Source organism: Papio anubis, chromosome 1 (assembly GCF_008728515.1).
Source record: "Papio anubis isolate 15944 chromosome 1, Panubis1.0, whole genome shotgun sequence".
Taxonomy (NCBI): domain Eukaryota; kingdom Metazoa; phylum Chordata; class Mammalia; order Primates; family Cercopithecidae; genus Papio; species Papio anubis.
Window position 1 is genome coordinate 179055815 of NC_044976.1, and position 25088 is coordinate 179080902.

The 25088-nt window shown below is 37.4% G+C and overlaps 1 protein-coding gene across 3 annotated transcripts in view; it reads right to left on the bottom strand.

The window, feature by feature from the left end:
- DHX9 (DExH-box helicase 9) overlaps window positions 1–25088 on the bottom strand; it is a 48578-nt gene that overhangs the window by 13509 nt on the left and 9981 nt on the right. Inside the window, exons 4-16 of one of the 3 annotated variants that reach the window (XM_017951501.3) lie at window positions 21209–21320; window positions 19628–19740; window positions 18878–19026; window positions 17339–17475; window positions 16470–16516; window positions 14847–14983; window positions 14447–14536; window positions 14200–14361; window positions 13980–14057; window positions 12922–13113; window positions 6398–6539; window positions 5946–6028; window positions 1068–1224 (exon numbers count right to left, since the gene is read on the bottom strand). In XM_017951501.3, the coding sequence (XP_017806990.1) occupies window positions 1068–1224; window positions 5946–6028; window positions 6398–6539; window positions 12922–13113; window positions 13980–14057; window positions 14200–14361; window positions 14447–14536; window positions 14847–14983; window positions 16470–16500 (1072 nt within the window). In that variant the 5' untranslated portion in view covers window positions 16501–16516; window positions 17339–17475; window positions 18878–19026; window positions 19628–19740; window positions 21209–21320. Of the gene's footprint in view, window positions 1–1067; window positions 1225–5945; window positions 6029–6397; window positions 6540–12921; window positions 13114–13979; window positions 14058–14199; window positions 14362–14446; window positions 14537–14846; window positions 14984–16469; window positions 16517–17323; window positions 17476–18877; window positions 19027–19627; window positions 19741–21208; window positions 21321–25088 lie in introns of those variants that run through there. The other 2 variants (XM_009191967.4, XM_021929709.2) reach the window with 2 other exon arrangements.

Genomic DNA, 25088 nt, shown 5'->3' on the forward strand with positions numbered 1-25088 from the left:
TTGTTCTGGCAATCCCACTTATTCTTCTCTTTCTAGTAGTAAGAAACTGAGCTCCCACCACTTGCCATTCATTTACTTATATGTCAATTCCAGTACACATATTCAGCAGCTTTAGAATTAACCTGCACCCCAGTGAATTACACTGGCTTAGCCATAACATCACTTCATATCTATCCACACAGTTTCTCTCTTATTTTCATGCCCTCAATTAGAATGTGCCATAATTCTTTTTATTCCCCCACAACTACCAGATGACTATCCTAGAAAACTGTGATAACAACTCCTAAAGATAGTAAAGAAGGCTGGGCGCAGTGGCTCTAGACTGTAATCCCAGCACTTTGGGAGGCTGAGGCAGGCTGACCGCTTGAACACCTGAGTTCATAACTTTGAGACCAGCTTGGGCAACATGGTTGAGACCTTGTCTCTACAAAATATACAGAAATTAGCCAGGCGCGGCGGTGTGCACCGGTAGTCCCAGGTACTCAGGAAGCTGAGATGGGAGGACTGGTTGAGCCTGGGAGTCAGAGGTTGCAGTGAGCCACGGCATCACTACACTCCAGTCTGGGCGACAGAGTGAGACCCTGTCTCAGAAAAACAAAAAGATACTAAATAACTCTCACTTATCAGAAATACATAACCTTGATATAAGTCCCTTAATCTTAATTCAAAATCTAGTTGCTCAGGCTCTAAAAAGGATTCTTAATTTGATCCTGGCTGTGTAAACTTTTAATAGTAATTCCCATAATTACCTATACACCACAGTGATTTCCCTTTGATCATACATTTTAATTTTTAAAAGTTTGGCTTCATAAGTAAAGGCCTGGAAACTTAGTGGATATGCAAACTACTCAAGTAGCAAATGAAACCTGGTCTCATTTCTCAGACTGTACTCACTACTGTATAAAAATTACAGGTAAGAAACTCCTCAAATATGCTATGATACATTTGATACTATAATTTGGTCTGTATTTTAAGCATTCTTTAAATCATACCTCCAATCTCCAGGATTAAGAAAATACAAACCCTACTGTACAAAAGCTGTTCCTATACCGCCCCCACAATATTACCTTGAACTGGGTAAGTCCTCCCATAAACTTCAATGATGGGGCAATTGAAGAAATATTCACAGAACATGCTGGTATCAATAGTAGCGGACATAAGAACAATGCGAACTTCAGGATAAGCCTGAACCACATCACGCAGTACTACCAGAAGGAAGTCAGTCTATTAAAACACAAACAAAATGTTTGAAATTACATTAAGTTTATACAACAACCTACGCCTGAAAGAGTTATGCAGCCACAAGACATCAATTAAATTCAGTTTCTTGGATGGCTCATAGAAGTGCAAGATAAAGGACCACAGTGGGTCCTTTATCAATTTTTAAGATATCAGTAACAATTTTTTTTTTTTTGAGACGGAGTCTCGCTCTGTCGCCCAGGCTGGAGTGCAGTGGCGCCATCTCCACTCACTGCAAGCTCCGCCTCCCAGGTTCAAGCCATTCTCCTGCCTCAGCCTCCCGTATAGCTGAGACTACAGGCGTCCGCCACCGCGCCTGGCTAATTTTTGTATTTTAGAAGAGACGGGGTTTCACCGTGTTAGCCAGGATGGTCTCGATCTCCTGACCTCGTGATCCGCCCGTCTCAGCCTCCCAAGGTGCTGGGATTACAGGCGTGAGCCACCGCGCCCGGCCAGCAATTTTTAAGAACAGTTGTAAGCCTAACAGTTGTAGAGATTAGAAATGAGTGCTACTGGCCGAGCTCGGTGGCTCACACCTGTAATCCCAGCATTTTGGGAGGTCAAGGCGGGTGGATCATCTGAGGTCAGGAGTTTGAGACCAGCCTGACCAACATGGAGAAACCCTGTTTCTACTAAAAATACAAAACTAGCCCAGTGTGGTGGCACATGCCTGTAATCCCAGGTACTTGGGAGGTTGAGGCAGGATAATCACTTGAACCTGGGAGGGGGAGGCTGCGGTGAGCCAAGCCATATTGGCCAGGCTGGTCTCAAACTCCTGGCCTCAAGTGATCCATCTGCCTCGGCCAACTGTATTTTTAAATTTTACTTACTTTATGGGAATGCATATTTTATGCTGTGTTGGGATTTCCTTTTTTACATACAACAGCATTGCTAAGAACTTAAGGAGACAATGCTTAACTATTTGTTGTGATCTAGACCTACACTTTCCTATTAGTCCCAACGAGATTATCTCCATGTTTATTAGCCAAATGTTTCCTCTTCTATAAATTGCCTGTATTTTTGCTCATTTTTCTACTAAGTTGTTTAAACTTTTCTTATTGATTTGTAAAAGTTGCTTATATATTCCTATACTAACATATTGGAATCTTCGAGCTTGTGGTTTTCCTTAAAGTATCTTCTGATTAAACAAATGACCTTAATTTTAATATAGAAGAAAACACTGATCTTTTATTTCAAAGTTAGTGCATTTCATGTTTTCAGCAATCCTTTCAGAAGGTTTAAGACTATGCTGCCCAATACAGTGGCATTAATCTGAATTGAGATGTACTCTAAATGTAAAACACATACCAAATTTTGAAGACATCGTATGAAGAAAAAGAATGCAAAGTATCTCAAATGTAACTTTTAAAATTAACTGCGTGTTGTAAATATTTTAGATATTCTGGGTTAAATATGTTTAATTTCACCTTTTTAAACATATTAGAAAAATTTAAATTATGTGGCTTACATATTTCTTTTGGACAGTACTGACTAGAAGACGCTTATTTATATTTTTGTATTTTCTACTTCAGTGTTTGAAAAACTCACGTCAACATATTTAAAGTTCTCAATCTATATGGAGTTGATTTTTGTACTTAGTTATGAGGTAGGGAACTGATTTCAACTACTTTGAAATAAACATTAGTTTCCAGTTCCATTTACTTAATTGCTTATTCCCTTTCTCACTGATCTGACATGCCACCACCGTCTCCTATGTAACATACAACATACAATGTGTTGTGCCCTGCCTTATCCCATTTGTCAACTCATGTACCTCACTGTCTCGATTACTTTAGCTTCAAAACAAGTCTTGTTATCTGGAAGGAAAGATTCTCCATTCTGCTCTTCTTTAGAAGTACTGGCTATTTGGGGCCATAAATCTATCTTTTTAAGTATTTATAATCACCTCATCAAGTTATATGGAAAACCCTGCTGGGATTTTAATTAGAATTGCATTCAAAACGTGAATCAACTTGAAAATAACTGATATGCTATTAAATCCTTCTATATATAAACATGGTCTTTTCTTTTTCAGTGTTCTGTAATAAAACTTATTTTTCTTGTAGAGATCTTGCATGTTTTTGTTGTTTATTCTTAGGTACTGAAAACTTTGACTACTGCACTGATATTTTTCTTTAAGTTTTATTCTAGCTATTTGTGTAAGTATAAAAAATGCAACTGCCTTTGGTATATTAACCTTTTATCCAGCCATATTGTTAAATTCTATTATTTGTAGTAATTGGCATGTAAGTGCACTTGGGTGTTCTATGTCAGGTGACAGAACTAGGTAAGATTCTTGAAAGAGAATGTGAAAAGCTTCTGCAGGTGGGGCACGGTGGCTCACACCTGTAAATCCCAGCACTTTGGGAGGCTGAGGTAGGCGGATCACCTGAGGTCAGTTCAAGTCCAGCTTGGACATGGTGAAACCCTGTCTCTACTAAAAATTCAAAAATTAGCCAGGTGTGGTGGTGGGCGCCTACAATCCAGCTACTTGTAGGCTGAGGCAGAACTGCTTGAACTCGGGGGTGGAGGTTGCAGTGAGCTGAGATGCAGCAACTTTACTCTAGCCTGTGCAGAAGAGGGAAACTCCAAGACAAGACCGGACCAAACCAGACAAGACTGGTCAAGACCAGACCAAACTGGACAGGACTGGACCGGACAAGGTTTCACTGTGAATAGTACACAGACCTCGAGAGACCCATTCACCTCAGCCTCCCAAAGTGCTAGGATTACAGGCGTGAGTCACCGTGCCTGGCCCAGACTTACTTACATCCTAAGTCTTTTAAGCTGACCAAAACCACTTACTGTTTTACAAAAATACCAAGGATAATCCATGACATTATTCCAGTGTTTGGAATAATTTAAACCCTAAGAACACAGCTACATTAACCCATCTATTTGCTTTAGCTTAGTTTTGCCAAAACTCAAGATGTTTAACAACAACAGATAAAAAAGTGAGAGGAGAAATTTTTAAGAAATGCTTTGAGGCCAGGAGGGTGGATCACCTGAGGTTAGGAGTTTGAGACCAGCCTGGCCAACATGGTGAAATCCTATCTCTACTAAAAATACAAAAAATTAGCCAGGCCTGGTGGCAGGCACCTGTAATCCCAGCTACTTCAGAGGCTGAGGCAAGGAGAATCGCTTAAACCTGGGAGGCAGAGGTTGCAGCGAGCCGAGATCGCACCATTGCACTCTAGCCTGGGTAATAAGGGTGAGACTCCGCCTCAAAAAAAAAAAAAAAAAAAAAAATTATGTGTTACAGATTATCTATCATAAGATCTAAAATCCAAATCCTTTTATTGACCTTATTTTAAATTTTATTAAATAAAAAGTACATCAAATAATGTCACATTTCAAGCATAACAGTTAAATTTTTTTGACTGTTATGCTTGAAATTGGGAAATTCCCAATCCCTGGACACTACTGATTTGTCACCACAGACCAGATTTGCTTTTTTCTAAAATTTCATATGCATAAAATTATATGGTAAGTATTCTTGTCTCTAGCTTCTTTCTTTTAGAATAATGTTTTAAAATTTATCTATACTGATGGATGATGAATCAGTACTTTATTTCTTTTTGTTGCTGAGTACTATTCAATTTTATGACTTGTGATATTATGAAATATATATTTGGTCTTTGACCCCCTTTCCTGGTATATAACTCCTAAAATACTTAGAAACTCTGAAGTTATGTCTTGTGTTTGCTAATGACTGACTGAACTTACGGCTGATAGCCCCTGGGTAACTTCAGGATGGGGGATGGGAGAAGAAAAAAAAAAAAGAAGAAATGCTTTGAGTCACAGTTGACAGTTTATATAAGCATGCTGCCCATGCACTGAAATCTTTGAAAGACACTATACTACTTGGCTTGGATATTGTTTTATATCACTTAATTGCATAGCAAGTTGATTTTACACAGGTTTTGCCAAGGACCAAAAGAGGGGTTGGAAATAAATTCTAGTTTCTTCCTAATTTTGGCATGATTCTCATTAACATCTGAAAAGATCAGAGCTGAAAGCATCTAAAAAGACTCTTAATTATAGGCTAGGCACAATGGCTCATGCCTGTAATCCCAGCATTTTGGGAGGCTAAGGCAGGTGGATCACCTGAGGTCAGGAGTTCGATACCAGCCTGACCATCATGATGAAACCCTGTCTCTACTGAAAATACACGATCAGGCATGGTGTCCCAGCTACTCAGGAGGCTGAGACAGAATTGCCTGAATGTGGGAGGCGGAGGTTGCTGTGAGCCGAGATCGTGCCACTGCACTCCAGCCTGGGTGACAGAGTGAGAATCTGTCTCAAAAAAAAAAAAAAAAAAAAAACAAAAAAAACAAACCATTATAAAGTCTATCATAAACTTCCAATTCAAGGAAAAATGAATCATAAAAATTCCATCAGCTATTTAGTCATAAATCATTAGTTCAATTGCTGAATTATGCCAGCTATTACTGCAGTTATACTTTACGATATAGGTCTTCACCTCCAGAATGCTTTGTGTAAAGTTTAATACGGGTAAAAAAAAAAAAAAAAAAAAAAGATTGAAGAATCTCGCTAAAAAAGGATTTTCAACATCTTAGTGATTGAAGTTCATGGTTTTGATAATGATAAAAACGGGGGAAATGGAAAACAAAGCAAAGACATTTTACTGATTTCTGTTAGAAATAGCAAAATTAGTACCTTATTGTACCTCTCAAGTTACTTACATTAATGTCTCTTTCATGTATTTCATCTACAATTACATGACTGATTCCTCGAATGCCTGCTTCTAATTTTCTTAGGAGTACACCTTGAAAAGAAAAACAAGCAACAAACTATAGAAAAGTTCAAAGAAGCAAATCTCTGAACAATTATATTTCAACTAGGATACCCCAGCATCATTTTAGAAAACAATCACATTTACACTTAAACTATTAAAAAGTGATAATGTACTATGAAATATAGTTTTCAATGATTTTAGGATTTCATTTTCTCTAAGCTACAAGATCTAATGGGTATATCATACTTTCCACGAAGGAAAAAACTGCCAAGTTTTATTTAAACGAGAAATCTGAGACTGGCTCATTATTTCTTTCCAGTCATTCTGTTCTGCTATCAAGTTTTCTTCACTAACACCACAATATGGACCTCAAATGAAAGATCAAAATACATTACTGACCTACAGTACAAAACATTATACTGGCATGAGGACGAGGAAGTATAGACTCAAATCGAACACTGTAGCCACAGCTTTTTCCAGGCTCTTCTCCTCTTTCAAATGCAACTCGCTCTGCCACAGAAACTGCACTGATTCTTCTGGGCTGAGACAGAAAAAAAGTAAAGCGACTTAACAACTACAAAGTTAGATACACTTATTAGCATTTTTGGATTATTGTAGTAATCCAGCTGAATAATTAACAGAAACAATAAAATGTACAAAAAATACTATTTGATTCTATGGCAGACTAACTTAAATGTTGTTTTTCATTTTGTATATAAAATGATTCTACAATTTGTCATTGTCTCCAACTCTTAAATAGTATTCAAAGTGATTTTCCAGTAACAGGGCACAGCATACATAGGGGGGTTTGTTTTTGTAACTGACTGCCACACTAAAAACACAGTTTTAGAAAATTATTTAACTGAGACCTATGGGAATCAGGAAGGTGAACAATTGCCTTCTTGGCCATACGTACTGTGACAACCTTCTGCTCAGTTATTAACTCAGCAAACAAACATTCAATGCACTTTTGCATCAGGTGCCAGAGAAGGTGCTAGAGATAGGAAACTGAAATCACTGTTTTTGATGAGCTTACACAGCAGGAAAAACTGACTGTGTATTGCTATTTCCAACAATCAATCTGCAAAACTCTAAGCGGAATGCTATAGATTAAGTGTTGGACCTTTTTATGAAAACTCTTCTGAAGTGTTCCATGTCTTCTAAGTACAAAAACAATCTTTACTTGGTGGATACTATGAGGACATGCCTAATGTACAGCTACAGAGGTACATGAAGATTTATATACTGCATGCTTTTAAGTTGCCTTGGGTTTGATTCTGTCTAAAAGTTCCTGATGACAGGCTAGATTTCAGTTCCTTGTTTGAGAAAACTTTTTCTGAGTTTCATACTTACTTAAGTACCTATTTGATATCTCATGTTAGGACATGACTAGGAAACCAGAGGCTGATGTAATATTTAATACAAAACATGATTTTAATTTCTATTCTCCTAATACAAGAGTTAATTCGGGTATGAGGCTAGTAACATGTAAAAGTATACTATCACTGGGCTCATATTTATCCTGCTCATAAAGATAGAAGAATGAAAGCTACTTTGTTGAACACACTGTGTAGAATTTTGGTAGCTTTTACCGATCACTATCTTCTTTGTACTAAACAATCCTTTCAATAATCTTATTTAGCAATGGGTAAGGATTTTTCCAGCTATTTCACCATTTTCTTGAATTTCTCTATATTTCATAGAAATTACCGAAGTTCTGAAGGTTCAACTCCTGTAAGTCAGATCAGCTGTTTAAATATCAACACATCAAATATACGCACTTTCATCCAGAGATTTAGTGAGAACAAAATGAGATACACGGTGCTCTGCACCTCAGTTACCCTGAAAAATAGTGTTACATGAAAGTATGAGCTCTGTATCTTTCCATCAAGAGTCCTACATACTTGAGTCAAGGAATGTGAAAATGATATTTCACTAAAGGTATAAAATGTAACCACCAAGTTTTCTACGTACTTTCAAAAAGTTGCTTGCATTCTACAACCTATCATCCCCCTTTTCTACTACTGTCTTTCCTATAGTTTTTCTTCTTTTTTTCTTTTCTAACACTTCCATTAACAGCTGGCTTCCAGAAAGACTTAAAATATTAGGATATTTGACTCTTCTGAGGTGTTGTGTTCACAGGCTACTGGTTCTCAGAGATGGCTTTGCCACCTTGGGGTTATTTTCAAGTCTACAATCCTTGTGGTTTCCAGATTACTCCTAAACTGAATATGCGCAGGAGATGGCCCGTTTCTCAAGCAGTTATCTATTTTAGTTCTTAACTAGCCACAAAACACAAACATCTTAAATCCCAAGGAAGCCACGACAGAGGTTTTAAATACTAGTACAGGAGGTGCCTGTATTACCACATATTACTAGTTACAAGAAGTGCCTGTAAACCATGATCAGAAGCACTTTTTGCTAAATTTGTAAGTATGACTAGAACATTAATTTCAAGACAACTATTCCAACACCAAAGAAATAAATGACCCCGCAATCTCTTTCCCGTATTTTGTATGCTTCTCTGATTTACCAACTTCCAGTTTCCTCAACAGCCCTTGACTTAAACAAAAAACTTTTAAAATACATATTAAAAAGAGAAATTTTTCATCTCTCGTTGATTTGACTAGAAATCTGTAATTTTTCTTGAGGGGAGTGTGGCAAAATGCTTAAAAGTTAAAATACGCATACCCTCTGACCCAACAATTCTATGTCTAGGAATTTAATCCAATTAATCAAAGAGTATACAAGTATGTTCATCCCAGCATACATATGAAAATATCAGAAACCATCTTTAACCCTGGTGCAGTAGCTAGCCAGTGAATTCCAACATTTTGGGAGGCCAAGGCAGGAGGAATGCTGGAGGCAATGAGTTCAAGACCAGCCTGGGCAACACGGTGAGACACCATCTTTACAAAAATAAACATCAGCTAGGTCTGGTGACAGAGGCCTCTAGTCCCAGCTACTCCAGAGTCTGAGGCTGGCGGGTTGCTCCACCCAGGAGTTTGAGGTTGCAGTAAGCAATGATGGTGTGTCCCTGCAATCCCAACAGAGTAAGACCCTGTCTCTCAAGAAACAAAAAATTACTCCCAGGTTCAAGCAATCCTCCCACCTCAGCCTCCAAAGTACTTGGGACTACAGTGGGGAGCCATCACGCCTAATTAATTTTTGTATTTTTTGTAGAGATGGAATTTCGCCATGTTGCCCAGGCTGGTCTTAAACTCCTGCACTCAAATAATCCAACTTTCTTGAACTCTCAAAGTGCTGTAATTACAGGTGTGAGTCACCAAGCCTGGCCTGGGTTTTGGATTTTTAAAAAATTATTCTATTCTTAAAATTTCCCCAAGGTGTATGTATTACTCTTGTAGTACACAAAAAGCAATAAAAAAATTCTAATTATTAATTCTTAGCTCATTAGAAATATTCACAGGACAGGCATTTTTTGTGGGATGACAATGCTTAACCTGAGAGTATCAATGAATATTTAAACACTTCTCAGACTGCATGCCACCTTACAGCATATGAAGATGCTCTCATCCCTTAAATAATCTATTGCTTTTCCCATGATCTTCTGTGCTTCAATAATTATTTTATATATTCTGCCAGTGAATAAATACAAGGCACAGCTCATAGGTAAAACAAGTTTTATCTATACCTGCAGGGCCACTTCTATTATAAGAATATACACATATTCTATATTCCTCAAATATAAATAAGAATCAAGAACACAGAGACATCTAGAAATCATATTTGTGTAATATAACAGTAAAAACCAGGGTGGCATATGCCTTATTTATGCTTCAGAATACTAGTAAAATCTTTTCCTGCTGCACTCTAGTAGATTAAAAACACAAGCTCAGAGGTGATTTTGCCTAAGGACACATAAATGACTTAAAACTTCAAATTTTTTTACTCCCAATATAATCCTTTTTCCAATTACTTTACCTTTTATTATTTTAACTATGTTACACTTGGATTACTAAATATGCTAAAAACAGGAACTGACAAAAGTGAGACTAGTTAGACAGTACCACTGATGAAAGCAAAAGGTATTTTTGCAACAGAAAGTTGGAAGAATAGTTCCAACTGTCCTCCAGATATGTGCTTTTCTTTTAATTTTCATTGCATGTATCTGCTTATCTCATTTTCTCTTTAGAATTTTACTACTCTTGCCTGGAGTCCAGCCATAGTAGTAGGTAATTCCAAGTGCTAACCTCTTCCTCACACTTCTGACTGGTTTAACTGAAGTAGTGCTAATAATACGTACTAAGCACTCACTGAAATTTCTATGTACCAGGTACTGGGTAACACTTTCTATACCACAAGAGGTTGGAGATATCTCCCAAATTGTTATTTTGTAGTATTCTAGAATCCATACCTTTGATGTACACCTCTTGCCATTTACCCACAACTGCAGCAATTTCTTCCATCTTTCAGAACTGAAGTTCTAAAAGGTCCCAACTGTGCTCTTTTTCACATCTGAGCGTTAAATACACAGTAATGTGACTAAGCTGCCACAAAATGTCAAGATTCCTAATGCACTAGATACTACAAAATGTATCAGGCTTCATCACCTCTATCTTCTAAGGTTCTGAGTTTATTTTGTATAAAGAACAGCTCACATCCTGAAATGATGGTACTATGCAGTAAGTACAGGATCGATAAAATCACATTAATTTAATATGCTTGATTTATATCCTACAATTAAAATTCGTCTCTTTCAAACAACTTTAAAGGTAGAAGATAACTATTTCCTACTTAAAATTTTCTGCATATAGCCCACAGGTTTTAAGTGGCTTGAGCACGGATAGCCTGAAGGAGAGAATTCAGTGAGTTTGGTTGAGAATTTACACTAAGGCTGATGTCATGGTTTGAGCTACTCATTGTTATACTCCAGTCCATAACTCTAAACTTGTGCTCTGTGAACTGAGATAATACACTTAAAATCAGGAACAAAAAAACTTTCTAATACTTAACTGATGACTTCATGTGGTTTCCTATAGACGGCTACAAGTGTAAGATAAGAGAAAAATGATTCAACAGCGGTATTACTGCAAAAATAACTACTGCTATCTCAGACTGTGCCAACAGTACAGTATATTAAAAACAAAAATAAAAAACTGTATTCTGTAATAACCAATCAGCACGCTCAGGCCTACTTTTCATATTATAGGTAGGTGCTGATGAATCTGAATGTGCTTAAACTAAATCTTAGACCTACCGTACCTTCATGGCTGAACTATAAATGTTTAGTTGAGACTTTCGAACTACGTACATATTAGGACACAATATAGGTTTTTAAAATTTTCAAGACTTGTTACAGTTCAGAGGTATGAGACGGACTTTGGGACAAACACGAGGACAAAAACGTAAGTCACAGAATGTAGATGCAATATGACAGTAATTCACCCCAAATCAGAAGACACAGGTTTGCTAATACATTTCCATGCCACTGAACATTTTAAAAGACAGTGAGACAAAGCACTTCTCACTTGGGCAGGAATTTTTACTCTATTTATGACATGCAGACAACTTGAGACGCCTGTCTTCAGCTCGCCTGTTAAATTCTGCACTTCTTTCTGCTATATGCTGGAACTGCTTTTGAGATTAGAAATGGATAGTGGTAGGAGAGGGGACAGGCAGGTAAGAGCAGAGCAGAGCTGAGCTCAAGGCTTCCCTTCTGTAAAATTGCACACTCTTGAACAATGTTCTTCTTGAAAGATGAATTAAGAATTAAGAATAAGAATTTTTATTGGAGTGTGATGATATCTGGGGCTCAGGCCTTCACTGTAAGCCAAAAAATCCATAGCCAGTTTTAGGGGTGAGTCGGGAAATCAAAGAAAATTTTGTGAACAAGCAAGCTAGGAATCCTTTCCCAGAAAAATGTGAATTTATCATATTTTTTTCAAGGCTAAGATATCATAAGCCTTAGGATGCAACGAGATTCCTTCAGCAATTTTTTTCAGGTGAAAACCCAATTCTCATATAAAACATACATTATAAAAATGCATCTGAATTTCAGAAATGTTAAAAAGCTTCAGATATATGCTTTATACATGCAAATGTAAATGAACATGCACACTTTTTGTTATTTCAAAGTTCGTAACTCTCCTCTGAAAATTGATTATGTTTCCCAGATTAAGCAACATTAACCCACTGGGGGAAAAAAAAAATTTCTAAGTCAGGATGTAAGCCTACCTGAGAGGTAGTACCTGGCTATTTGCAATGCTCTCCCACCAAGTGCCTGAAGCACAGGGTAGACCAACGGAACTGCTTTAACCTGAGAACAGCTAATCAGTTCTTCCCTAAGTACTGGGACAAACTCGCAGGCACTGCTCATTGCTGGTAAGGTATTATAGTGTTAGTTAAAAGGAAGAAGCCTAAAAGGCAGATTGCTTGGTTTTTTAATCCTAGTTCTACCTCTTTCTGTATTAACCGTGGGCATTTTACCTTCTTTGTGACTTAATTTACTGAAAGACAAATACTATGTGAAATAGTACTTACATCTTAGGGTCATTACGAACTTCGATTGAGTTTTTTCTTAAAAGCTACTGCTTAAAATAGAACACGGCGTAAGTTAACTATTACCTGTTTTACCGGTTTTTATTCAATATCAAGGTGGTAAGACAGAGATGATAAAGATTTGGATGAACATTAGGACAAAGAATTCTTAATCTTGACAGTCTGATTCTAGGCCCAGAGACTCCCTTTAGCCCAGATAAAAAGAATCCCTCATAGTCCAGTTCTGCTTACTAGTGTAGCATACTAGAGATTAGAAAAAGACTTAAGTTCTTTTTATGGTTTGTTGTTTTTTTTTTTTTAAATTTAATTTCACTAACTCTCACAACCTTATACAATCACAAAAAGTAGTTAAAGAAAGAATTAGAAATAGTCTGGTATTTCATGGTTGGTCTACTACTTACCTGAGTTACTACAATGTTACACTCTGCTGCTCGGTCATTCTGGATAAAGTCATCTAGAATGAACTGGGGAACCTGTGTGGTTTTCCCACACCCAGTAGCACCTCTAATAATGACAACTGAATTTTGACTGATTGCTTCCAGAATCTCACTTTCAAATTTCTTCACAGGCAGTAACTCTCTCTCCTGCAAGATCTGCATTAGAAAAGTCACACTTTAGTCAAATTTCTACCAACACATTAGAAGCAACTGTCTTGATCCTTCAAAAAACTTCCATCTCTAGAGGTCGGGAGCAGTGGCTCACGCCTGTAATCCCAGCACTTTGGGAGGCTGAGGATCATGAGGTCAGGAGTTCGAGACCAGTCTTGCCAACATGGTGAAACCCCATCTCTACTAAAAATACAAAAATTAGCCAGCTGTGGTGGCGCGCGCCTGTAATCCCACCTACTCAGGAGGCTGAGGCAGAACGGCTTGAACCCAGGAGGCGGAGGGTACAGTGAGTCGAGATCATGCCACTGTACTCCAGCCTGGGCAACTGAGTGAGACTTTGTCTCGAGAAAACAAACAAACAAAAAAACCAAACTTCCATCTCTTTTTTAGATTTCCATTGGCTTAGTGATAAAATGTTTTTTTTTTCCCCCCAAAAATTTCTCTAATAGAACTGCTTCTTTCCACTAAACTTCTGAAGAATGTATCTTTTGGTGTTGTCCAAAAACTAAATTTTCTCATTGTCCCTGAACATCGCACATGCACTCCTTCTAACATTTTAATTTTTTATTTGGAAAACACAAAGACAAACAACAACAAAAAACCCAACAACAAAAGGAGTTACTGCCCTGAATCTCTCCACTTTTATTAAATTACATTAAGAAGTGAAATTATCTCCCAGGCCCTCAACTCACAGCAACTAACTTCTGGGGTAACTAGGATTAAGCAGTTTGGTACATATCTTTTGATGTGCCCTCCTAAAAAGGGCAAAATGTATTATTCTTTGACTTTTTACCCAAACCTAGAATGTTCTGAAGCTCTGGGCACTACATGTCTAAATAATTCAGACTTACTGCTTGCAAATCATGATCCTGTTCCAACTGGTACATCAATTCATTCTTGAGGTCCATGCTTATTTGCTCTGGAGTAGCCTGTAAAACAAAAAGCCAACATGGTCAAACAAAGCATGTAATTCGGCTTCAAAATAAATCCATTTTTTACCTAGACATACTAATGAAGTATAGTCAAGAGTAAAACACAAGAGTCTCATCTCAAAAACAATATTGCACTCACAAAAGCCAGAGGCCCCTCATCAATGTTGCTACTAGTCCAAGGATTCCAGTTGGATTGTGGAGGTGACCAAGGAACCACACCCACTTGGTTTTGTCGCTGAGATGGTTCAAAGTGAGCCAATTTGCCAATGTTGAGTGCAACTGGCACAGAAGGATCTTCAGGCTATTAAAAAATAAGAAAAAAAAATATGACTTGCTTGTCTACTGAGTGTTTTACGCAAATGTGAACTAAATAGCTTTATGCTTACCGGGGGCAAAATCTCAAGGTTTAGCTCTTGAATGATGTTTTGCAGTTGATGCTCTAAATCTTGAGAGAGGTTTACTTTGTAAGGCTCCACCTACGGAAAAAGGATCACACGTAACAACACTACTCAAATCTACTACAATGGGGCTAAGACTATACAGTCAACACTAAGTCTACAATATTCCTAAACCAACAGTCAGTTCCCTTTAGTGCAAGAACTACTTCAATGGTTATTTGCTCACTGCCTATTATGAACATTATGCCAGACACAGAGATGATTAGCAGGACCATTTTCATTCCCTGAGGTAAGATTCCTTGAAATTAAACTTCTTTAGCCAAATACTAAACAAGAGCTAAATTGAATCTTACGCTATCTCACAAGTCTATTAAATCTAAAGACTCACTGTCTCTCCTTCCTTCTTCTTTGTAAGTCCGGAGTAAGCTTCAACCACTCCAAGATGGTAGAGTTGTCTGACAAGTGACAGGGCACAGGACTGTGCTGCCAGTTTCTTATTTGATCCATGTTCTCGTGCAAAAATCCCTGTAATGTAAGGTCAGGATTATCAGAAAGAAATCACCTAAGTGAAGAAACATCACAAGAAACTATGGGTTTACGTACACAAGAACTCTCAAATACAGTGTATGCCATGGGTTCTAGCTAAACAAAAGAAATTGCCCAACAGCTTAGCAACTAAATAACCAACTGTTTTGGTTACGGGCTGATACTAGGACTCATACAAATCAATATTATGAAAGCAAATAACCTATTTCAACAAAGTTGTCACTGTTAAGATCATCGGGCATTAAAATAGGGGAAGAAAACATAGTTTGAAAAGACAAAGAGTAAAAAATAAACCAGTAAAAGTAATTGGGTCCAGAGTGGTTAACTAGACCAGGATTTGGGAAACTTTTTCCACAAAGGGTCAAATAATAAATATTTTAGGCTTTGCAGGCCATATAGTCTCTTGTCACAACTACTCAACTCTGCCTTTAATGTGTGAAAGCAGTTACTGACAATAGAGTTTGACAAACCACAGGTCTGGGAATGGCTTTACGTTTTTCAGGATTTGTAAAAATAAAATGAAAATAACAATGTGTGACCTGTGAAGTCTAAAATATGAGTGTAGCTATGTTACACAATAAAACAGTTCTTATAAAAACAGGCAGTAAGTTGGATTTGGCCAGAGGGATATAGTTTGCTGACTTCAGCATTAAACTAAAGCTAAGTTACTCATATCCTTAAAGAAAATATTAATAGAAAGTTTCCTCTCCTCCAGTATCATTCAGCTTTAGGAGAGATGAATATAAAGCAAAAGGGTACAAAGATATCTTTCTGCCTAACTAGCCAAATTAACCTTGATAAGTGAGCTGACATAAGTTAGCCTGCCTTTATCGTCTCTCCCTTAGTATTACCCATCCACTCAAAATAACTCATTTTATATATAAAAATGAAAAAATGTTTTAAGGCCAGGCGCAGTGGCTCACCCCTGTAATCCCAGCACTTTGGGAGGCTGAGGCGGGCGGATCACAAGGTCAGGAGATCGAGACCATCTGGCTAACATGACGAAACCCTGTCCCTACTAAAAAATACAAAATAATTAGGTGGGCGTGGTGACTGGCACCTGTAGTACCAGCTACTGGGGAGGCTGAGGCAGGAGAATGGGGTGAACCCGGGAGGCGGAGCTTGCAGTGAACCGAGATCACACCACTGCACTCTAGCCTGGGCGACAGAGCAAGACTCCGTTTCAAAAAAAAAAGTTTAAAATTCTTTGACGCTGGCAGACTCCTAATCATCTCACTGTGTCTTACCTTTGAAATACTACACTAACACGGTCTGTTTTCACATGCAAACTGGGAGACTTTGCCTCTAATTTATAATTACTAATATTGTAAAATATACCCTAGATGCTATCTTATATCATGTGCTCTTTCAATAATACAGTTTCTGTATATGTGGCTCAAGACTTAAATGTGAAGATTCCTTCTCTATACAAAGACTTGGAATATTGGGTAACAGTAACACTTACTTCTGCCCAGCTGCTTGATATAAATGGTCATTTCTGCAATAAAGCTCCTGTAACAACATATACAAGCAAGGTTAGAAATTTCACTGTTAGAAACTGGCAAATCCAGGTCTCCCAAGTCAGGCAGGCTTTCCAACTGCTTAGGCAAATCACAGAAAAAAAAAAAAAATTACCAACATTTATTTCTGCCCAACCCTAGAACAAATGAAGTATATAAACTTCATATAATATACAACATGGCAGAACACAACTATAATCAAAGTTGATGAGCCAATTGTTCATGAAAGGAAAACGTTAGGGTATTAGATTTTATATTTACTTACTCTTATTCCAAAGGCTGGAGTCTCAAGAGCTACAACACATTCCATGAAAAGGAATTTTCCGCTTAGCTTGGAGCCAAGAAATAAAGCAGGCCCCAAATGTTTTACATTACAGTTATAATTATTGTAAGATTCCTTTGCATAGGCCACTCAGTAATGACTGTGATCTATTAAGCTAATATACGCAAACACACATGCACATACACTTTGTGCATAATCAATGGCTCCTGAGGCAGAGTTCTCACATCTGCCTGCAGTTGGAAGCAGCCCTGGATGACAAAAAACTTAGCCTATTTTTATCACATTTATTTAAATCAGGTCCTGGAGAATAAAACACATGTTGTAACATTACATCTAAAACTGCTAGCAGAGTCTAAAAAATGAATTTAGGTTTTAGTAAGGGAAAAACTGCCCTTTGAAAACTATGCATTCTGGTCCCTTCACTGCTCAGATACATTCTAACCTAGACTTGGTGGTGTGAATAAAAGGCTGGGTGAGGCTTAAGAAAAAAATAAATGTTAAGACTCCTTCCTATACCTCGTGTGAACTGACCTTCAGGCACAGCGGCTTCAGGGGTCAAAGGCCACTGGCTTTCAGGGGAACAACATCCACCCTTTCATTAATGACATCGATGCCAGTATGTTTCTCAGCCAGGCTTAAAGTCAGCACTCAATCTCATTCTCCTCCACCTAGGGGGAACAGCGACACCAGAAATCAGTTTACAATAGTTTCCCATGTGATTGCTTAGTTCAGCCTAAGCAGCAGCACATGTGTGTATGAACACAGACCTCTGGTGTTGCTGTCTGTTATGCCTTTAAATAAAAGGACATACAAAGAGCAATGCTGTCCTGGCTCCCCCAATTGTCTGTGCCTCCCACATTGTCTTTTCCTGAATTCGTCACTGCTTTGTATCAGAAATCTATGGTAAGATACTGATAACAAAAAATGTCTGCAACGATGAGCTTCAGGCACACTTAGGTATCTTATTGTTCTTAAAGTCACCAAGTGCTACCAAGCCCAATCCGTTCAGAAAGACAAAATATGAAAGAAAACAAATCATCAACAAATGTATCACTCCTTTGCAACCTGAGGGTTTTAAAAGGCTGACACCAGAAATATTTGAGAATTCAGGATTGAACAAAACAGTGGGAGGAAGGGGGAACCATGCTCTAAATATCATTTTGATCAGTGACAAAATTTTGTATTAATAATAATTATTTCAGGGTCGCTAGATGCATCCAAGGGAGAACACTTTGATTTTTGATAAAAATATTTTTAAATATATTTGGATAATTTATTTCATAAGTACGGACAGCAAACTGAATCATTCAAAAAGGTTTCCATTACAACCTCCCCTCCCTTCTAATAAAAATACATCGCTCCCCAGAAAAGTCTAATCCATATGAGCCTTCCTGGGAGTAATAATTACTACACCCTGGAATGCTCTCAGGAAGAACAGCAAGCAGGCTGAGAAACATACTGTTAAAACGACCTCCCTTTATATTCAGTTTTATACATTTAACAGTAAAAAAGTATACCCCACATACAAAGACCAAGGCTGTTCCTTTTCGACCTTACTTAGATAAGCCCTTAAATTTCAACAGGACTCCTAAGAAAGCTGGCAGTTTTCAAGGCTTAAGTGAAATGTGGATGTAGATGCAATACGATGTACTTCTGGGACTCAAAACTTAAGTATCTAACCTGACCCATTAAAGAAATCGTAACGGCCTCTAACAATACCAAGGTGAAAAAAATCACCACCTTTGGCTGGTTTTTAAATCAACTAGGGACAAACTAGCACTTGTGGTTATGACTTTTGCCTCTCAGATTCAAATGAGCATCTCAAATGTCTAGCATGACAAAAAGCAGATTTACGCTGAACTTCTAACACAGCTAAAATTCACACTCGTGAAAACCATGGAAACTGCACGATACATATCAGTAATTATTCTTGGGCAAATCAACGTATCTTTTAATAACTCACTTCTAATCCACACAATTAACCAATGTACAAAAATAGATTATATTCAACAGTGAATATCCAAAACCACCTTAACTTACTACAGAAGGAAAAGAACGAAACAAGCAAACCTGTTGTGATCAGGACCCACTTGGGTGTACTTATATTCTCCTTGGATCTTTTCTTTCTGAAAATACTGGTTTAGACGAGCTTTAGCGTTTTCCAAGGTCCAGTTTCCATGAAGCCCAGCATTTAAATCCACTTCTTCTGATTCTAGAGTCTGCAGAATCAATGATAAATTTGGCTGCATTAAGTTTAGTTATACACACTTAAGGCCCAGAAATTTTTAATACCGTCTTTGTACTATCCTTTATAATGCAAAAGCTGTTTTGATAGTTTATAATCCTAGTCAAAAACTGAACCAGAATTAGTTTCTACTGCATCTAAAGGCCCTATTATATAACGCTATTGGTTAATACATTGCGTTTAAATTCTTCCTTAAAAAAAAAAAAATGACAACTTCTTTGTGCTTGTTTTAACACTCTGAATACATTTAGTGGAAAAATAAGCTATACTACTAAAGACATTTTTTACTCTAAGTGCTCATAAAATAAGGTCCCCTGACATAATTACATTTCCTATAAAGTTGAAGAGGAAACCTTTTTATTATTGCCAAGAAAAAATACTTTTTCCTCCATAGGTAATGTGAATAACAAGAGTAAATGGGTAGTTTAGCTTTATGATGACTTGTGCTAATAAGTAGTCTCGAATAACCTCTTAAAAAATGCACCCAATTACTAACTTGTTAATATCCTAAGCCTTGCTGTTAACTAAGTCCCAAATCACATTCTCAGAGATGTAACCTAGGGTGCTGGCCTTACCGCTTGCACTTCTTGTTCTTCCTTTCTTGAGTAGTAATCCTTCAAGTTGGCTCCTCGGTCCCATGTGGGCCCAGGAACACCATAGCCAGAGGCCCCTACCTCAGAATTATTTTCTGTTAAAAGAAAAAAAATTGTTCTCTTAATGAGTCGTAACTGTAGAAAAATCCTAAATACATTAACTAATTATCCTAATTTATGGCTGGGCATGGTGGCTCACACCTGTAATCCCAGTACTTCTGGAGGCTGAGGAGAGTGGGTCACTTGTGGTCAGGAGTTTGAGACCAGCCTGGCCAAAATAGTGAAACCTCGTCTCTACTAAAAACACAAAAATTAGCCGGGCATGGTGGCATGTGGCTGTAATCACAGCTACTAGAGAGGCTGAGGTGAAACAATCACTTGAACAGGGAGGCAGAGGTTGCAGTGAGCCAAGACTGCACCACTGCACTCCATTCTGGGTGACAGAGCGACACTCTGCCTCAAAAAAAAAAAAAAAAAAAAAAGATTATCCTAATTTATATTTTGACCCTCCATGTTTAGAAAATTCATGGTTTCAATTTGGAAAGGAGCCTGAAATGTCCATGGCTTACTTGAAAAGTGTTACATCAATCCCTGAAGTACAGGTTCCGACTACAAATTCTGAGGCTAATATGCAGGGGGAAGCTATCTTAGTAGTGAATGACAGAAGTGGTTGTAACAGGAAATGGCTAATTTAGCATATATTATCAATATAGCTTTGTTTTAAACTTGTTACATATGTAACAACAGATTGAACGATAAAACCATTTCTTTGATAAGTGTGACTCTAAAAAGATAGGTACCTGCTAGGACTAGTGACGGAAATAAGGTAACTATTGATGAAAACGCCAAATAAGTAAAAACAGCAGCTAGCACGATTAACTCTAAGTTTATTACATGCATTTAAAAAAGTTTATCCCTCAAAGCAATCATATGAAGCAAATACTACTGTTATTTAATAAATAACAGATATGAGACTTAAGCAATCTGACCAAAATCCTAGTTAATCTACCATATGGTAGACATCCCAATACAAGCTATGACTACACATTTAAGTCCTCACTTAACGTCATTGCTAGATTCTTGGAAACGAAGACTTTAAACAATGTTGTAAGAGAATAACATTGAAGGAAACAAAATTATTCTAGGACCGCTGTAAGTCATTCCGCAGTTTCCAAGAACCTACTGAGGATTTACTGCATATAGAATTCGGCAATGGCCAGGATCCACAGGGTAAACAAGTCAACAATATATTTAGTAAGAATAAGGAACAAGAAAAGGCAATTCCTAAGATTCTTTCACCAAATATTCTGGCCTATGCAAAATCTATTTACTCAGAGAAAAATTTAGTAAAAGTTAATGACAGCAAACAACTATGCTGTACCACACGTTCTAAGAAAAAAATAAATGATCTGGTAGTATGTGCAAATTTATGAAGGCCTTGGGTTGTCTCTTAACATCAAGAGTTTACTGCAGTTCTTTCTACCCAAAATGAGAAACAGAGATGGTGATCAAGATTGTATGTATCTTATTCTCCATCATGTGCACGCAATTCAAGTCCCTTACCTGCTTTGAGAGCCAGATGAGGAGGAAGAGGTCCTCCCATGGTTGCTGGTAAATCTCCTTCAGCATTTGCTGTAGTGTCAGGAGTATCAGTAAGTGGGGGAGGAGATGCAACCTGCAAGAGAAAAAGTCAAGGCAGTTGTCAGTGCTTTCGTCTTCAGAGACTAGTAAATTCTTTTAATATTTAAGAGACCCATGTGTCACACCTCCTTTCTTTGTAATATTAGCATCTTTGTTTAGAGGTTAAGTCTGTGGAGCAGTGCATCTCAAACTGTCTGCAATGAAGAACTGGCTGAATGTTTCCCCTAATCCACTGGGAACAACCTGTCACAATACTGTATTTCTAAATGTCTACTTATTTCTGTACTTACCTCCTCACAAACTGTAACATTTCGAGTAACACTGCTCTGGGGCCCATTTTTAGTGCAGTGTTTACTACTGATTTTAGATAATACCCTTTAAAGCAGTCAAGAAAGTATTTTTCTACTCCATTTCTTAAGTATTTTATTGGTCATTAGTGTTTAATTTTATCAAATGCCTTTTCCAAAGCCTTTATTAAAATGATCACTGAGTAGATATTTTTCTTATAAAGTCATTAATATGCTGTATTAGGAAAGTTTAATTACAGGGTTTTGCCTCAGATGTGCTGTTACATAAAATGTATTAGTTTTCTAAACTAAGGAAAATCCTGAATTCTCAAACCCATCTAACCACATGGGTTCTAGGATAAAGAACTGAGATCTATGTAACCTTTTCCTTAACTAGATGGGATGGACTATTTCTGTTTGCAAAGAACATTTAAAAATTTTACTTATTTTTACTTTGTAATTCAGCAATTTCTGATTTTATCGCTATTAATTTCTTCCTGTTTTATTCTGAGATGAAAGCTTACTAATTCATTCAAAAGGCTGTTTTTTGTGCAATAGTGTAACCAATGTTCTTTTGAATAAATGACTGTTCCTCTTATCATTCCAGAGTTTTGACAGACACTGTTATCTAAATAGTCTATGATCATAATTTAAAATTTTCACTTAGATCTAAATTCAAATTTCCAATTGTCTATTAGGGTTTTTGGGCCACTTTGTTACTTTTTCACATTACCACTTTGCTTCTGCCAATATGTGTGTCAGCATTTCTAAAGCTAGGTATTATTAGTACATTGTGAATTTTTTTCTTTTCTGCTTTCCTCTAGAGAGCTTATACCTTGAAAGATAACCTCCAAGGTTGGGGTTATGGAGACAAAGTAGAACCTACTGAAGGGTCAGCCCTAATAACCAAGGCCCAGAAAAATTCAGTGGGCAGTACTGGCACCAAAATGCTAACTTGTCCTCCTCTACCACCTTGCCACTCCAGGGCCTCAAATTCCTCTCTATCCCACTCTCTATCTACACCAACCTAAAAGAAAATTCCTAACCTATGAGAATTGAGGTGTTTGAGTGATGCAACTTCTATTTTCCAGTGATGGAGAGGATTTCCTAACATTTCAAAATAAATTAAAACAGGTGAGGTATAAAGAGTATTCAAAGTGTCACAGTACATAATCTTGGCTCTGCCTTAGAGTCAGCAATATGAGAAAATACTTTAAGTAGGTTATAAAAATAGCATACACAACATATATTTATCACATTAAAATATACATTTAAATATCTAAACAAAAATACACAGATTTTAGCAACATTGGCAGTGCTATAGTCCATTTATTTCTTTTTCTATTCTCACAATCTGTTCCCACTTAAAAACTTTTTTTTTTTTTTTTTGAGACAGGGTCTTATACCATCACCCAGACTGGAGTGCAATGGTGCAATGACAGATCACTGCAGCCCCAACCTGCTGGGCTCAAGTGATCCTCCCACCTCAGCCTCTGGAGTAGATGGGACTACAGGCAGCCACCACCATTCCCAGCTAATATTTCTATTTTATTTTTGTAGAGATGGGGTCTAGGTTGCTGAGGTTAGACTTGAACTCTTGGACTCAAGTGATTCTTCTGCCTCTATCTCCCAGTGTTGGTATTACAGGTGTGAGCCGCCACGTCATTTTTCTTTTTTTGAGACAGGGTCTGGCTCTGTCACCGAAGCTGGATGATTTAGCCTAGGTAAGAGTCAAGTCCTGATATGTTCATTACAAAAGGACACAAGTATCTGACAGAATACCCAAGCTTGTAGTAGTATTATGTATGAATACTTAAGGATATGGTTGAATACATAAGGATATGGTTCCACATTCTACCAAGAGGAAGATTAAAAAAAATTAAGGCGCAGTCAGAGACAGAAAGATAATTAGAGAATCCAGTGCCACAGAAAACAGAAAAATGTGTTGGGTTGGAGGATGTGATCAATAAAGCTGAACGATGATTAAATAAAAAAAAAAAGGGGGGGTATGTGCGTATATTTTACATTGAAAAAATTTTTTTGATATGGCAAAAAACACAAGTAAAGTTATAATGGGCAAACTGAGAAAAAATATTTGTGACACATCGCAGATAAGGAGTTAATATTGCTAATATATAAACAAACGCAGAGGAAAAGACCAAGAATCCAATGAAAAAAAGGGGAGATACACGTACAGGCAGTACACAGAAATATATATGTAAATGATCCTTAAAGGTCAAAAGATGTTTGACTTCACTCATAATTTTAAAAAGCAAATTAAAAGTATAAGTTATCTAAAACTAGTGATGAGATTATAGACCAAGGTTTCTCAACATTAGCACCACTGACATTTCAACCAGATAATTTGTTGCAGAAAGTTGTTCTGAATACCAGCGTTTTTAACTCCTTGGCTTCTACCCACTAGACGCCATCAGCACACCTCCTTCAAATTCAAACATCTCCAGACATTACCAAATCTCCCATGAGGGGTAAAGTTTATAAAACAATCAGAAAAATCTCAACATTAATTGGATATCTGATCATATTAAGACACTATTCTTAAATTTTTCTTTTAGGTTTGATTATAACACATTTTTTTACAAAAGGATTATTTTAATTAAAAACAAACATTAACAGATGAATAAGATGTCGGGATGCTCCAAAATAATCTAAGAAAGGGGAGCAGTTAGAAATGAATAAAATTGAAAGTGCTGCAGCCAGATGATTGAAACACGGAGTTTCAATATTCTACAACTGTCCACAGCAAAAAAATTTTAAAATACCCTCTACACGCTCACTTTTGGCAAATGCAATGTATTGCATGAAAGGGCAAGTTTCAGATGAAATAAGTGATATGAAAAAGGATTTGCCTAGAATGAGGAGGTAAGATGAAGATGGTAGCTGGTAACAGCTTGGTTACATATCCCTGCCCAAATCTCTCGTCCAATTTTAATCCTCAATGTTGGAGGTACGGCCTGAAGAGTAGTAACTGGATCACGAGGTGGGTTTCTCACGCATGGTTTAGTGCCACTCTCCTTGGTACTGCTATCCTAGCAACATCAAGTGCGTTCTCTTGACATCTGGTCATCTAAAAGTGTGTGGCATCTTCCCCTTTACTTTCTCTTGCTCCTGGACATCCCTGCTTCCCCCCTTCACCTTCTGCCATCATTCTAAGTTTCCTGAGGTCTCTTCAGAATCCAAGCAGACTCCAGTACCATGCCTCCTGCAAAGCCTGCAGAATTGTGAGCCAATTAAATCGCTGCTCTTTATAAAGTATGCAGTCTTAGGTATTTCTTTATAGCAATGCAAGAATGGACTATGGGGTTAAAAGTAGAAATGGGTTGTTATAATTTCTTCCCCCAAATTCATCCATTCATTTATTCAGCCAACCAAAAAACATTCAAGGGTCTGCTATAGACCAGGGACCATTCTAAATGTTGGGGACAGAGCAACGAACAAAAACAAAAAAAAACCTGCCCTCATGAACTTATTCTCATACAATCAAACAAAAATAA